This window comes from Branchiostoma floridae, chromosome 11 (assembly GCF_000003815.2).
Source record: "Branchiostoma floridae strain S238N-H82 chromosome 11, Bfl_VNyyK, whole genome shotgun sequence".
In the NCBI taxonomy this organism is placed as follows: Eukaryota; Metazoa; Chordata; class Leptocardii; order Amphioxiformes; family Branchiostomatidae; genus Branchiostoma; species Branchiostoma floridae.
The window spans coordinates 20,079,859-20,093,571 of record NC_049989.1 but is presented as its reverse complement, the minus strand read 5'-3'; the positions used below and the strand labels follow the sequence as shown (position 1 = coordinate 20,093,571).

Below are 13,713 nucleotides of genomic sequence, written 5' to 3'. Positions count from 1 at the left end.
GCCACCCTAACAGGGAGAAACAATGACCAGAAACATTGTTTATTGTGATGTCAACACAAAACACAACATCTGATCAGCACAAACAAGACATGTTTACTAACAACAACAAAAACATCAATCCAAAATGATCACAATGCATCTGTTCCCTGATTTTGGTTCAAAAGAGCCTCTTCTTAAACATGCTAGTCCATCCAACAGTTGTCAATGATTATGGTATTTATTTGGCACAAGAAAATCAGAAGTTACTGACACTACTTGTAATGTGTACAACATCTTAGTCATGAGCCTGCTGTGATGTCTTATACAACTCTGCTCAGCACACACCGTGGCAAACCCCTACTCTTGTCGGTAAGTCTGCCGTGACCTCTAGCGTGCGAAGGTCGTGCCGTCCCTGCCGACATCCTGCCTTGCCATGTCGTGGAAGTTGACGTAGAGCCTGCAGGGGTGAACGGTAACAATCATGGTGACCTTTGACCTTACTTTTGTTCCAGTAATTAAGCCAGTTCACAGTTTGAAATGCTCATGCCTGGTGTGATGCATTGTAGATAATATGTCAAAGTTAAAGGCCCCTGAGACATAAAATTTGATATTTAATAAAACACATCTGAACATGGTATCACGCATGGTCTGAGTAGACAAGAACTGTTTAAACTTAGGGACCTTCACCTTTGACCTTGTGCATGCACAGTTTAAATGGTGAACTAACCTATTCATGAACCCAATGGCATGATGTCATACCTTCAAGAGGTTCCAGCGACAGACTTTTTTCTACACATTGGCCCATAACAACTCTTAACATGACAACCAATGACACTTACAATGGTACAACTAGACACTGGTATATTATAGGCACTAAATGGCAGAAAAATAACAAAACCTTTGTTGTTGTATGTATTACTTGTGCATGAACCATGAAGTAATCTATATAATTCCAAGCTAGATCAAGTTCTGAAGAGAGACATAAGGTTTGCCATCAGGTTTTGCTACTAGTAGTAACAACCTAGCAGTATGATTATACCGGTACTTTATGATATGCACCCCAAAGTGTTTCAGTACAGAATTTTAGGCTAGATACAAAACGTACATCAGTGCAGTGCCTCACCTGTCGCCAGGTATGTTGAGGTGTTTCTTGACGTGTTCGCAGATCGCCGCCGTGTGGCTCTTGTTCTCCTCCAGCCCCAGTTTCCCGATGCTCAACAAGTTAACGATACAGCACGGTGCATCCGTCCCTCCGTACGACATCAGGAGTTCCGCTTCCACGCACACACAGACGTACTGGGGAGGGGTGTAACATTTCAAACTTTAGATAAAAACTTAAGCTGAAAAGGATTACATGTGACGGTTCAAGGTAAGAATAAAAATAACAGCTTCCCGATGTCGATGATACAGCACAGTGCGTCCGTTCCTCCGTATGTCATCAGGTCTGCTTCTATGCACACACGTACTGGGGAGAGGAAACATGGCAAACTTCAAATCAAGACTTAAGCTGAAGACAGAAGAGGATCTTATACGCTTTTTGTTCATGGTAAAAGAAAAGGGGTTCCCAATGCTCATCTGGTGGATGATACAGCACTGCGCATTTGTTCCTTCGTATGTCATCAGCAGGTCTGCTTCCACGCACACACACACACGTACTGGGGAGGGGGGACATTTCAAACTTAAATTATTAAAACCTAACCTTCAAAGACCATCTTAATTTTTATACATGTGACAGTTCATGGTAAAAAAAACAGCTTCTGGATGCTCTTCAAGTCGATCAGGCTGCACGGCGCTCAACATATCACACTTTCACATTCGTAGGTTTACTAAATGTCACTTTCATCACACCATGCATCACCAACTGACGTGACCATTCTAACCGGTCCGGACCTTTTGGCCTAACGGTTATGGTGTTGGGTTGGCGGGCACCAAAGGACTGTTTCTACTGCAAGGCTACGAAAGTCACGGGTTCCTCACTGGGCGTCCAGTGACGAACGTATATTCAAAATGGCGTCGTCACTGGATGCCCAGTGACGAAGAAAGTTCGTCACTGGTTTACCAGTGATGAATTGCTTTGTTCCAGTGATGAAGCTCTCTCGGCACTGGAATTCTAGTGATGAACCTTGACTCGTCACTCGGTTTCCAGTGATGAACTCCGCTCGTCACTCAGGACCCAGTGATGAACTCCGCTCGTCACTCGGGGCCCAGTGATGAACGTCATTCGTCACTGGGAACCGAGTGCGGAACCACCGAGGTCACCGGTTCCTCACTGGGTTTTCCAGTGATGGGTGACTCTTCGGCACTGGACACCGAGTGATGAAATTATTTCGGCACTGGGCTTCCAGTGACCACGTTCTATTTGCACCAGAACGTTCCAATGCTGACTTCGATATGCAACAAAAACACCCTAATTCACATGTCACCATAGCGGCGTGTTACTGTTAGATTTGGTCCGGGAGTGTGGGGACTTGCAGAGGTGACGCTAGTATAACTTTAAGTGCTAACTTTCAAATCCCCTCAACTGAAACGATGATTCCTTTTCCTTCAGTAAACTGAATATTTGTCGTCACTGGTTTACCAGCTGAAGTTTCCTCATCACTGGAAAACTAGTGACGATAAATTTACCCCACTGGTAAGCCAGAGACGACGCGACTTCATCACTGGATACCGAGTGATGAGAAATTTACCCGTGACTTCGGTAGTTTTGCGTTTCTACTTGCCTCTTATGCGTTTCGGTTCATGACAAGCGCATCGTCATCCAAGATGCACATGCAACGTGCATGCACACAACGTGCACATGCATGTAACAAATTGCCCCTCCCCCTTTTACATGCACTCACCCCTTCAGGTTTTCCTAAAATATCAGCGATAAGCTTGGACGTCTCCGTCACAAAGTCCTTTGGGATGGCGCTACGAGCCAGGTTTGTCTTCAGAACGAAGGAAGGCATCGTGACTTTATTCTTCTACTAGTTCTAGCAACAGAAAACTGAAGAAATCTAGCGGTGTCTGACAAGACGTGAGAATGCCGATATCGCTGTAAGGTTCAAAGGTCACAGTGGTAGATTGCAGCAACGACACCTGCCGATATCTACGAGTAACGCTAATGACTCTAGCACTGGATTTTGTATTCAATACATGTACATTTAACATTCGACATTACTTCTTCCCCCATTAAAAAAATGATCTGCCCACTAACTACTCCTCGTCGCGTCGCGCTACAAGTCTGCTTGGTCCCCGCACCTCTGCTTTAATTTATTTACCGCCAAGAACCACCGCTCAAAGCCGACATTAAAATCGTGCAGAAATAAAGTACTGGTACTAATAACAGTAACAGGTGCTAAGAAATCCGGAATAACGAAGATGACACTACATTGCTAGTCTATAATAATGTTCTATATCTACGTAACGTTATGCTTAAATGATACGGGGTCACTTCTTTTGAAGCAGTGGACACTATAAAAAGCTCTGCGATTTAATCAAAGAACAGTCTGAGTTTCAGTGGGAAGATAGCTAACATACCTGTACCTGTGGCGCGGACTGACCGTCGCCGTGGCGACATCTGTCGTCATTTACGCGTATTATCTCTTCTCGTGTGTGGACCTGTCAAACACCGTCAGGAAGTCAGAGCTATCGTCGAATGTTACAAACACGTGCGTGTGATTTTCCTAACTTTTCTTCAACACGTTTGCAAAATACAAGTCTATCCCCTGCTTGAATTATTGTCTTTTATAACACTAATTCATTGCTGTAAGTAATTGAACGGCATACCTAGCGCATCCCCGTCTAACATCGGCCAACGAAAGGGTTTGCCCCCTCATCCTCGACCGATGATGATGATAAATTCATTGCATAGCCACGTAGATAACAGATAGGAAGCTGTAACAGGGACTATCCAGATGGTTTGAAGGTAATACAGACAGACAGATGCACAGACAGAGAGACAAACAAAAAAGATAACATTCATTAATATTTCATGGTAATAGATATATGTCAGATTAAACCGCTGAACTTTAACACATGAATTTGTATCTTACTGATATCAAGCGGGATGCCACACTTCTGCCGGTGGAGACCGCCGTTTGCTGGCCAATCCTTGGAACCGAAATCGGCTCAAACTCGAGACGACGCTCCGAGGAGGAATTGTAGGAAAAAGACAAACTTGGCGTTCATCAAAGTGCACAAGGCGGGCGGGACGACCATGTGTCAGCTCTTCTTCAGGTTCGGGCTGCGCCATCGCCTCAACTTCGTCCTGCCAAACAGCAGCAGTGATACCAAGGCCTTTAACCTAGGTAAGGTGGTCACAATCTCAACATGGCGCTGGTAAAGAGCTTCCAATGGCAACAACTGTTAACTAGTTATAGTTATATCTAAATGGTTTTACCTGCGACAAGTTGTACGTTGTGCCGTGTTGTGCCTGCAAAGCTTGGACACCGTGCCTGACTGCGTTCGCCTACCCTCCAAGCAGTTTTTATCGGGCTGTCTATTTTGTATCATTTTCTTTATCCCGCGAGACATAAAGAAACAGTAAAAAAATAGATAACCCGATAAAAAGGTCTAAAAAAAGTGGGGGAAAAAACCTGAGCCGAAGCCTCACCTCTCCTTAAAGAGTGGCATTCGCTGGCGATTTCGTGATGTCTGCCGCATAACATCAACTGTGTATTGCGCAGAACGCACGTTAATGCCGATAGACCGATGCCATGTTTCCTTTATAAACGTTTACGTCTCCATCCAGGCTGGCCACGTCCGTTGAAGAAACGGCAGTACCTGAGGCGGATAGACGGAGAGCCCTTCAACATCCTGACGAACCACGCCGTGTACAGACGGGACGTCTTCAGGAACATCATGCCGAACGACACCGCTTACCTGGCTATCTTACGGGAACCCTTCAGGTGAGAAGCCACCCAGTCCCCTTCGATAGCCTCATTTATTCAGTTCTTATCTTATGTTGATTTGCATAATTGAATATTTCATTATCCTTATTGTATAGTTATATCTTTCCATGTATTACTTGTATAACAGAGGAGGAGGGCCTGGTATAAGCAACATACCATTATCAGGTTTTTCCCTTTTTAATGTTTTTCGTATTATGTCATTTCATCATCTTGTACAAATAAACAAACATGGCTGCATTGTCCACGGGGTCTTCCATAATGATTCGTTTCGTTGTCTACCTGCCTCTTATTTCCCTCAAGCCTCCCATGCTTAACCACGCACAGTCGTCTTAGAAGCATAAGCTTTGGGGAAACGTTGTGTAGCTTTCTTTCAGTAGCTAGCTTTTATTTGAAAACGCTATAACCCAAAACTTGATTTTTATAATCAGCGCGATACCAGGTTCCCTTATGATCAGACATTTTTTTAACTTTGATTTAAACTATTAAACATTGATCTAGCTATTTGTTTTAATTTCATCATCCATCCAGCCATCTGAAGTCGGCTATGAACTTCTATCATTTACGGAGGAAATTCCATCTGCCTAAGAACAACACCATCCCGGCGTTACTACAGCAGCCGAGTTTCTACGAGGACTATTGGAGAAGTAGGATAAAGCAGCCATTTTCTTACACGAACCTGATGTCGTTTGACATGGGGATCAACTTTTCTGCACGCCTTAATACTGAGGTATTGTTTTAGAAGTTACAATTACACACTTATGCTTCATACTGCTGATAGTCTAATCATTTGTGATTTGTTTATTTACTTGTTTGTTTGTTTATTTGTTTGATAAGAAACACTTTTGTAAGAGCCCTATGCACAGTTAGTGTTGTATGTAGTTTAGTGTTCTGATGAGTCCTCAAACCAATTGTGTTGTTCTGGATCGTCTCTAGACGGGTGGTAAGAACTAGACACAGCGTACTGTATGCTGTCATTTAAATCACATGAATTTATGTCAATTGAGGCGCATTGACTTAAAATGTTTGATCTACGTCTCCGTCTGTTTTATGTGAATTAAGTGTATCGCTGACTATAAAGATGTATCATTGAATTCAAAAGTGTACCATTAAATCTTAAATCTTAGTGTGGAATTTAAGAAATATGTCGTTGAATTTTAAGAAGATGGACCGTTTTATCTATTCATTTATTGTACCGTTTGCCCAGTACGTGAAATCCTACGTCACACAACTGGAGCGGGATTTCCGTCTGGTGCTGATCCTGGAGTACCTTGACGAGTCGCTAGTCCTGCTGAAGAGGTACATGTGCTGGGACATGGAGGACATCCTATACAAGCCGAAATTATATCCAGAAAGGTGAGGGCAATGATGAAATAGCCTCCACTATACTCTCCAAGCAAAGGTTTTGACACAGCAAGCTAAAATACAAAATGGAAAGCCCGATAAAAACGACTTTTAAAAAAACCGTTTAAAAAAACAGCCGAAGCCTAACCTCTCCTTGGAGAGAACCTATACCAGGCTCACCTACGAGGGTACGAGGATAGTAGAATCGGCAAAAAAAGTCGGGAAAATGGCAAGGGGAGTCAGTTTACGTTAAGGTTAATTAGTGTGCCGGCTAAACCCTCTAGTAGCCAAACTCCCCGGGCAAATTATTCCCCATATGATAGACAGCGTAGTCAGTCTGGTAGAGGCTAGGATAACGATGTGTGTGGCATCTTGTGGCATAACGGTTTAGTGTTTGGTGCAGAACCAAGAGGCTCTGGATTCGAACCCCCGGCATGCCCCGATATTGTACTTTTGGGAAAGGCAATTTACGACTTTACTTTAAACATTTTCTCTTTTCGGGTCATGTGAAGATCGACATACAGAGTAAATATGAAGTGTTGTAGTCCTTGTTGAAAATGATTTAGAAATAAAAAAAAAAAGACAGATATAAGTCAAAGATACTGAAATCATCCTTAGAAGCTTTCGATTTCTTTTGCCACATGCACAGCTATGACCTAAAAAGCGTAACTGCTACCCCTGAACTGAGACGGAAACACCAGGCCTGGAGTAGAGCAGACTACATTCTGTATCACCACTTCAACAGGTCGCTCTGGCAGAAAATTAGCCGAGAAGGAAAAGACTTCTGGGCAGAGGTATGGATTTCGTCGATGGTTTAAATCTGTGGGTTTTTTTTTTTTCACGTTCTAAAGATGTCGGTTAACGTAGGTTGTACCTCGTGGGTAAGGACTTTTGCATTATGTAAACTTTTAATTGTAATACATATCTTTTTCTATATTTTCGTGACAGAGAAGCGAGAAGAAGTAAAACAGACACCACTTTTCTTATCTAAAATTGTGTTTTTTTTATCGCTACGACCTGTACGTACTTAGCTTGTTTGTGCATAAATCATGGGCAATAGACCTCGGAATTGTTGTTGTTGTTTTGCAACAAAGAGAAAATACAGTACAATGGTGCCACACTCAACGAAACTGGCATTCAGGCGATTATTATTGTCATTGTCATTGTACTTCATTTAGAGCCATACTCGTAACATCATCCAGGGAGTATAGAAGCATCGGAGATCCGACAACAATTCCTTGGCCTACAGCCTGTGCATAAATGTACAATAAAGGTCTCAAGTTCATTCATTTATTCTATTCATTTATTCCTCGCCAGGTACGGACTTTCCGGGACATACACAAGCGAACGACACAATTTTGTTACACCGGGGAGCGGATGAAGAATGAGTCTGCTCACTTGGTGTTCGAACAAACGCCATGGAGCCGGCCGGTCCACATAGACTACGCCTTCTGTGAGCGCCTCCGCTCTGGATATGCACCAATGAGACGCGAGGCTCTCCTGGTACACATGAGTAGACTGAAAGGCAGGAATGTCACAAGACGTAAGGAAGACTTTGAACGGAAAGATCTCGGATCCAGCAGAATCCGATTGGGATATTTTTGACAATCGGATACAAGCGGATACAGGCGGATCTACATCGTCTACGTGTTGTTCTGAATATGCACCAATGAGACGCAAGGATCACCATATACACATGAGAAGAGTAGTACCACAAAACGTGACGTTACACTGGATGGACAGACCTTGGGTCCGACAGAATCCGAACAGGGATATTTCTGTATTTGTAGCAGATACAAGCCGATACAGGCGCCAGATCCACATTTCTAGACTTCTCCGTTCTTAATATCCACCGAGTGAAATACAAGGCTTTCGTTATACAGAGGAGAAAACTAGATGCTCGTCGTACGGCCCCTACGACAGGAAAACTAAAAAACCGAAAGTGGATGTTGTTCGTCCATCCTGGCTCGATGAAGACCTTGACTTTTAGTCACTTTTGTGTTTCCCGGCATGACTGACGAGTCCAACCCTGGCACGAAACTGCCCGGGCCGCGGATGCAAATGTTCCAATGAAGCCTAGCTAAAAGTACTATGTAAGGAACAGAAGAAAAAAGGTGGGCATGCCACGGAAAAGATGGGAGGATTAGAAAATGGACAGACATAACACTAAGCAAAACACTAAGAAAAGAAGATAACCGAGAACGGTAGAGAGCAGCTGGTTATATTACACCGAACGACTCGTTACCCCTAACTTTTGCACATCTATTGGCAAGCGTTCTTTAAAACTATCCAGAGAAGATGCCCCTACTGTACTTGGTGATATCAAATTCCACCCTAAGATAGTTCTGGGAAAGTACGAATTTTTGAACACATCAATCCTAGGTTGGTACTTGAAGGCATGACTGTTTCTTGTTCTTTTTTGAGCTGGTATTAGATACTTATCAGTTGGTACGTCCACCAGTTTATTGGTCATTTTGTACATCATGGAAAGTCTGGACATTTTCCTTCTGTCTTAAAGTGACATCCACTGCAAAAATGCATAGAAAGGAACGGTCAATACATAATATATACATAATACACAGGACTTCAATTGGTGAAATCAGCGGGTACACTTTATTCTATCAGTGCAGATTGCCATGTTTTAGACACCAATATGCAACATTTTAAGATTATACTGAACGAAAATATTTTGAATTTTCTTTCATATAACATTTAGACGACGTCCTTTGACCCTGACGTCAGCCCTAGCTAGGGTCGTCAGACGACTTCAGAACACAGTGAACTCAAATGTCATCCAGGGTGTTTAACATTAATTAAAGTTCAGTAGGCTGACAAACGCGACAGTCGCAACAGTCACAGATTTCGAGCAGAAAGGACACAGAAGACCGGTACACCAGGATATATATCTGTATCGTTTTTTTTTAATAACTATTGTTGTTTTTAAACTATTATCTGCATGTTTGAGCGCTCAACCGGTAAAAGCCGTATGTTGTAGCAACACCCATTCGTCTGTATTTGCATATGACTACAATGCATGTGACTTGCCTGTTACCATTTAAGAACTATACTTTGCCGCCCTTTCCGTCAAGTGTGTCAAGTTCGATCAAGGCTTCATATTAGAACACTTTTAACACAGTCGAACGCCGAAACTCATGCTAATACGTCCAGGCTACAGCCCCAACGGTGAACAGAATTCGAACCCCTTCGTGGAAGATTTTAATAAGGATGTTCGTGTACATATTTTTCTGGCCCGGGGTTGACGCCCTGCTGTCGACGATTAACGACCTTAATTTAAACTGCCGTGGGGCATAAACATGAGGACCGTGCCAGACCGAGCCGACCAAGGATGTTATATAAGGTAATGGTGACGTTACGCCAAGTACGCTTTTAGATGAAGAAAAAAAAGTTTATCACAACTTTATTTTGCGAACCGATAACTGCAAGATGAGACCCCCACCCTACCTGTACCTGTGGCGCGGACTGACCGTCGCCGTGGCAACATCTGTCGTCATTTACGCCTATTATCTCTTCTCGTGTGTGGACCTGTCAATCCGCGTGAAAAGGGCAGAGATTTCATCCACCTTGACTAACACGTAAGTATAGTTTTCTTTATTTTTTTTGCCTTACATACTCAAATTATCAAAAATGAAAGTTCAGCTGCGGTACCTTAGAAAGCCGCTAGGAGGCTCATTATCAAACCTGACCTTCATTTTCCTAGCCACCTACCAAATCATTAGGATCCATTCAAGGCTTCTCGGGTTATCTATTTCACAAACACACACACACACAAACAAACACACAAGCACACACACACACACAAACACACACACACACAAACAAACACACAGACACACACACACACACAAACAAACACACAAACACACACACAAACACGCCAAAGAGATAACCTTCTTGGCGAAGGTAAATATACCTCCTGCTTGCTTCACTGCATAGCCATGTGAATACCAGGTAGCAAATTGTTAACCAGATGGATTGACGCTAATATAATACATACTATTAGATAGATATGGCAAATTAAAGCAGCTGAACTGAAGTTTAAATTCAAATTGTATCTTACTATTATCCAGCGGGATGCCACACTTCTGCCGGTGGAGACCGCCGTTTGCTGGCCAATCGTTTGAATCGAAATCTCAATTTGCTGGCCAACATTTGGAATCGAAATCGGCTCAAACTCGAGACGACGGTCTGAGAAGGACGTGTAGGAAAAAGACGAACCTGGCATTCATCAAAGTGCACAAGGCGGGCGGTACGACCATGTGTCAGCTGTTCTTCAGGTTCGGGCTGCACCATCGCCTCAACTTCGTCCTGCCAAACGCCAGCAGTCATACTACAGCGTTTAATCTAGGTAAAGTGGTCATAGTCTCAACGTAACTTGACACTCTAAAGGTGCCCTATCACTGCACTTACGTCAAGCTTGCGGCACTGCGGCGTTCCGGAAAGATACTCAACGAATTTCAGAGATAAAGAACGAATTTTCTTACTTTGTGTGTATTTTATTGTCTTCTAAGTCATTGTTTTACGTATTACGCACTATCTAAACTATAAAAAAAGGAGAAAATAACAAAACAGTGACGCAGTGACGCAAGCTTGACGCAAGTACAGTGAGAGTGCACCTTTAATGTTTGCTGCTTATGTAGGGAATGTAGGGTGGTGGTTCGATTCCCCGAAGTTCAGGTCCGTTGCAGTGGGTTTAGGAGGGTTGAGAGCTCGACAGATCTAGACGGACAACAAAAGAAGACATGAAACAGGTGTGGACGTGAAACTGTCGCGATCTAAGAAGTCAACGTTCTTTACTATCCAGACTTGTACCTTTCCTACACTTACTTCGGCCACACTTCGGCTTAATTATTGGATGGCATCCGCGCGCGCATAGATTTTTACCTGTTCTTCAAAGAAAGAAAACTGTGATCACATGTCAACCAATAGCAACCCTGATCATCGTCTTTAAAAAAGAGCGGCAGTAAAAGACATTGAAACGGTAGTCTTACTAGAGCCTAGTAGAGGTGAACATAAGACAAAACAAAACAATTATGGAGTCTTCATAGGATGTCATAGCCTGGGTGCCATCCTTTTTTACCGTGGCTCTTTACACTCGCTGCCCTAAAAAAGGACAGCGAGTGTAAGGGGCCCCAGTAGGAATAGGATTGTACCCAGGATGAGGATGTCATCCAATATCATAGCAAACCGCGCCTGGCAAAGAATGGTCTGGATGTTTAGTCCTGTGGTTAAGTTGCATTTGTTTTTTGTTGGATTTTTACTTCTGTCACCCACGCACATTAGTCGTGGGGTCTCCAGAAGATGTTATCCATAAGATTAAGCCAGTGTAATCTTACTCCAGGCTGGCCACGTCCGCTGAAGAAACGGCAGTACCTGAGGCGGATAGACGGAGAGCCCTTCAACATCCTGACGAACCACGCCGTGTACAGACGGGACGTCTTCAGGAACATCATGCCGAACGACACCGCTTACCTGGCTATCTTACGGGAACCCTTCAGGTGAGACCCCCCAAGTCTCTTGTAATAGCCTCATATTAGCCTACACCAGGCCCTCTTGCGGGGTACCGGAATTGTAGAATTCGGAAAAAAAAAAACCCGGGAAATTAGCCAGGGGACGCTTAAGTTAATGTTTCCCCTCCGACTGCGCTGCCGGCCAAACACTCTAGTAGGAAAACTCCCCAGGCAAATTAGTCAGTCTGATAGAGACTAGACTAATATGCTCAGTTCTTATCTTATCTTAATTTGCAAATTTGCATGGTAATTTTATTTATGGTCGACGGGGTTTTCCACTCGTCCGCTGTTTCCCTCAAGTCTCACATGCTTAATCAAAAACGCAGTCGTCGGAGTTAGACACAAGTTATGTGGAAACATTGGGTAGCTTTCTATATTGTAGTTGATAGTTTATCTGATGTAGTAGATACTTTATCTGAAAGCACGATAACTTTAAAAAAATAACGTTTAAGCTTCTTTTCATCATCAACGCGATTTCGGAGTCCCTTCTGGTTAGAGATTTTTAAACATTGATTTAAGCATTTTAACCAACATAAATCAGGCTATTTGTTTTACTTTTATCATCCATCCAGCCATCTGAAGTCGGCGATGAACTTTTATCGTTTACGGAGGAAATTCCATCTGCCTAAGAACAACACCATCCCGGCGTTTCTGCAACAGCCGAGTCTCTACGACAAACACGGGACAGGCGGAAGAAGAACGCACCCGTATTCCTACACCAACCTGATGTCCTTTGACATGGGAATCAAATTTTCTGCACGCCTGGATACCGAGGTACTGTTTATACCCCTGTCACATTGTCCACGATCTTCGGGCGTATCGATGGAAGATTGGCCATATTTAAGATCGACAGAGGGTTGCGCGTATTTTTCACCTGAAAACCGTCCCTGTCACATATGAGCCATACTTTGTACCTTGTACACTTGTTGTGCAATAAAGTTATTATCATAAGCGAGGCTCGAGCGATTGCCACAGAAAAGTGTTCAAAAGTGAACCCATGATCTGGAATATAAGAAATATGTCGTTGAATGTTAAGAAGATGGACCGTTTTATCTATTTATTTATTTACCGTTTGCCCAGTACGTGAAATCCTACGTCACCCGACTGGAGCGGGAGTTCCGGCTGGTGCTGATCCTGGAGTACCTTGACGAGTCGCTAGTCCTGCTGAAGAGGTACATGTGCTGGGACATTGAGGACATCCTCTACAAGCCGAAAATCCACCCGGGAAGGTCAGTACAAGGATAAAGATAAGATTCCTATAAAGATACATGTAATAACATTTTTGCACGACAGTTGTAAATGATACGATGTGTGGCAACTTGTACATACAAAACAGTTGACCAACATGTGTTGCTAATATCTAACGATTCTAAGGAACTAGTCTAATCCATGAAAGGTAATAGTATAAACAACATATTCTGGAATATTTTGTTAATAACAGTATGTTGTTTCGGGAAATTATGGCATTGTTTCCATTTTTTAAGGGATGTGTTTGGCCCAGAATCAAGAGGTTCTGGGTTCGAAGCCCCAGGATGCCCCGATGTTGTGCCTTTGGGACAGGCAATCTATGATGTAAACTGTATCTCTATTGTATATTTTGTCTGACCCTTACCTCTTCCCTCATGACCTCAATAAAAAGCGACCTGCAGGCCGATTTTAGATTCCATGAATAGACAAAGGTTCAAATAAAATCAAACAAAGCTTTTGACTTCTTGTGCCGCAGCTATAACCTAAAAAGCGTGACTGCTACCCCTGAACTGAGACAGAAGCACCAGGAGTGGAGTAGAGCAGACTACATTCTGTATCACCACTTCAACAGGTCGCTCTGGAAGAAAATTCACCGAGAAGGAAAAGACTTCTGGGCAGAAGTATGGATTACTTCATGATTTAAATCTGTCTTTCTGAATGGTGATATGTCCATGAGTAAGGAATATGAACCTTTGATTATAAAACATATCTTTTCCAACATGTTC

At 43.1% G+C, this 13,713-nt stretch overlaps 3 protein-coding genes across 3 annotated transcripts; 2 read left to right on the top strand and 1 right to left on the bottom strand.

Annotated features, from left to right (window-relative positions):
* Positions 1-18: 18 nt before the first annotated feature.
* LOC118426506 (macrophage migration inhibitory factor homolog) lies at positions 19-3,049 on the bottom strand. The gene is made up of 3 exons (XM_035835953.1): positions 2,820-3,049; positions 1,103-1,275; positions 19-436 (listed from the first exon to the last, which is right to left on the bottom strand). Exons 1-3 carry the CDS (start codon positions 2,925-2,927, stop codon positions 367-369), a joined length of 351 nt encoding a protein of 116 aa, XP_035691846.1. The 5' UTR covers positions 2,928-3,049; the 3' UTR covers positions 19-366.
* A 474-nt stretch (positions 3,050-3,523) lies between these two features.
* LOC118425358 (galactosylceramide sulfotransferase-like) lies at positions 3,524-6,228 on the top strand. The gene is made up of 5 exons (XM_035834166.1): positions 3,524-3,629; positions 4,024-4,268; positions 4,712-4,868; positions 5,400-5,598; positions 6,076-6,228. The coding sequence occupies exons 2-5, from the start codon at positions 4,028-4,030 to the stop codon at positions 6,226-6,228; spliced, it is 750 nt and encodes a 249-aa protein (XP_035690059.1). The 5' UTR covers positions 3,524-3,629; positions 4,024-4,027.
* Positions 6,229-8,734: 2,506 nt separating this feature from the next.
* Positions 8,735-13,688, top strand: LOC118426494 (galactosylceramide sulfotransferase-like). Its single transcript, XM_035835936.1, has 6 exons — positions 8,735-9,805; positions 10,301-10,578; positions 11,572-11,728; positions 12,313-12,514; positions 12,821-12,969; positions 13,464-13,688. Exons 1-6 carry the CDS (start codon positions 9,657-9,659, stop codon positions 13,624-13,626), a joined length of 1,098 nt encoding a protein of 365 aa, XP_035691829.1. The 5' UTR covers positions 8,735-9,656; the 3' UTR covers positions 13,627-13,688.
* The last annotated feature ends 25 nt before the right edge of the window (positions 13,689-13,713 follow it).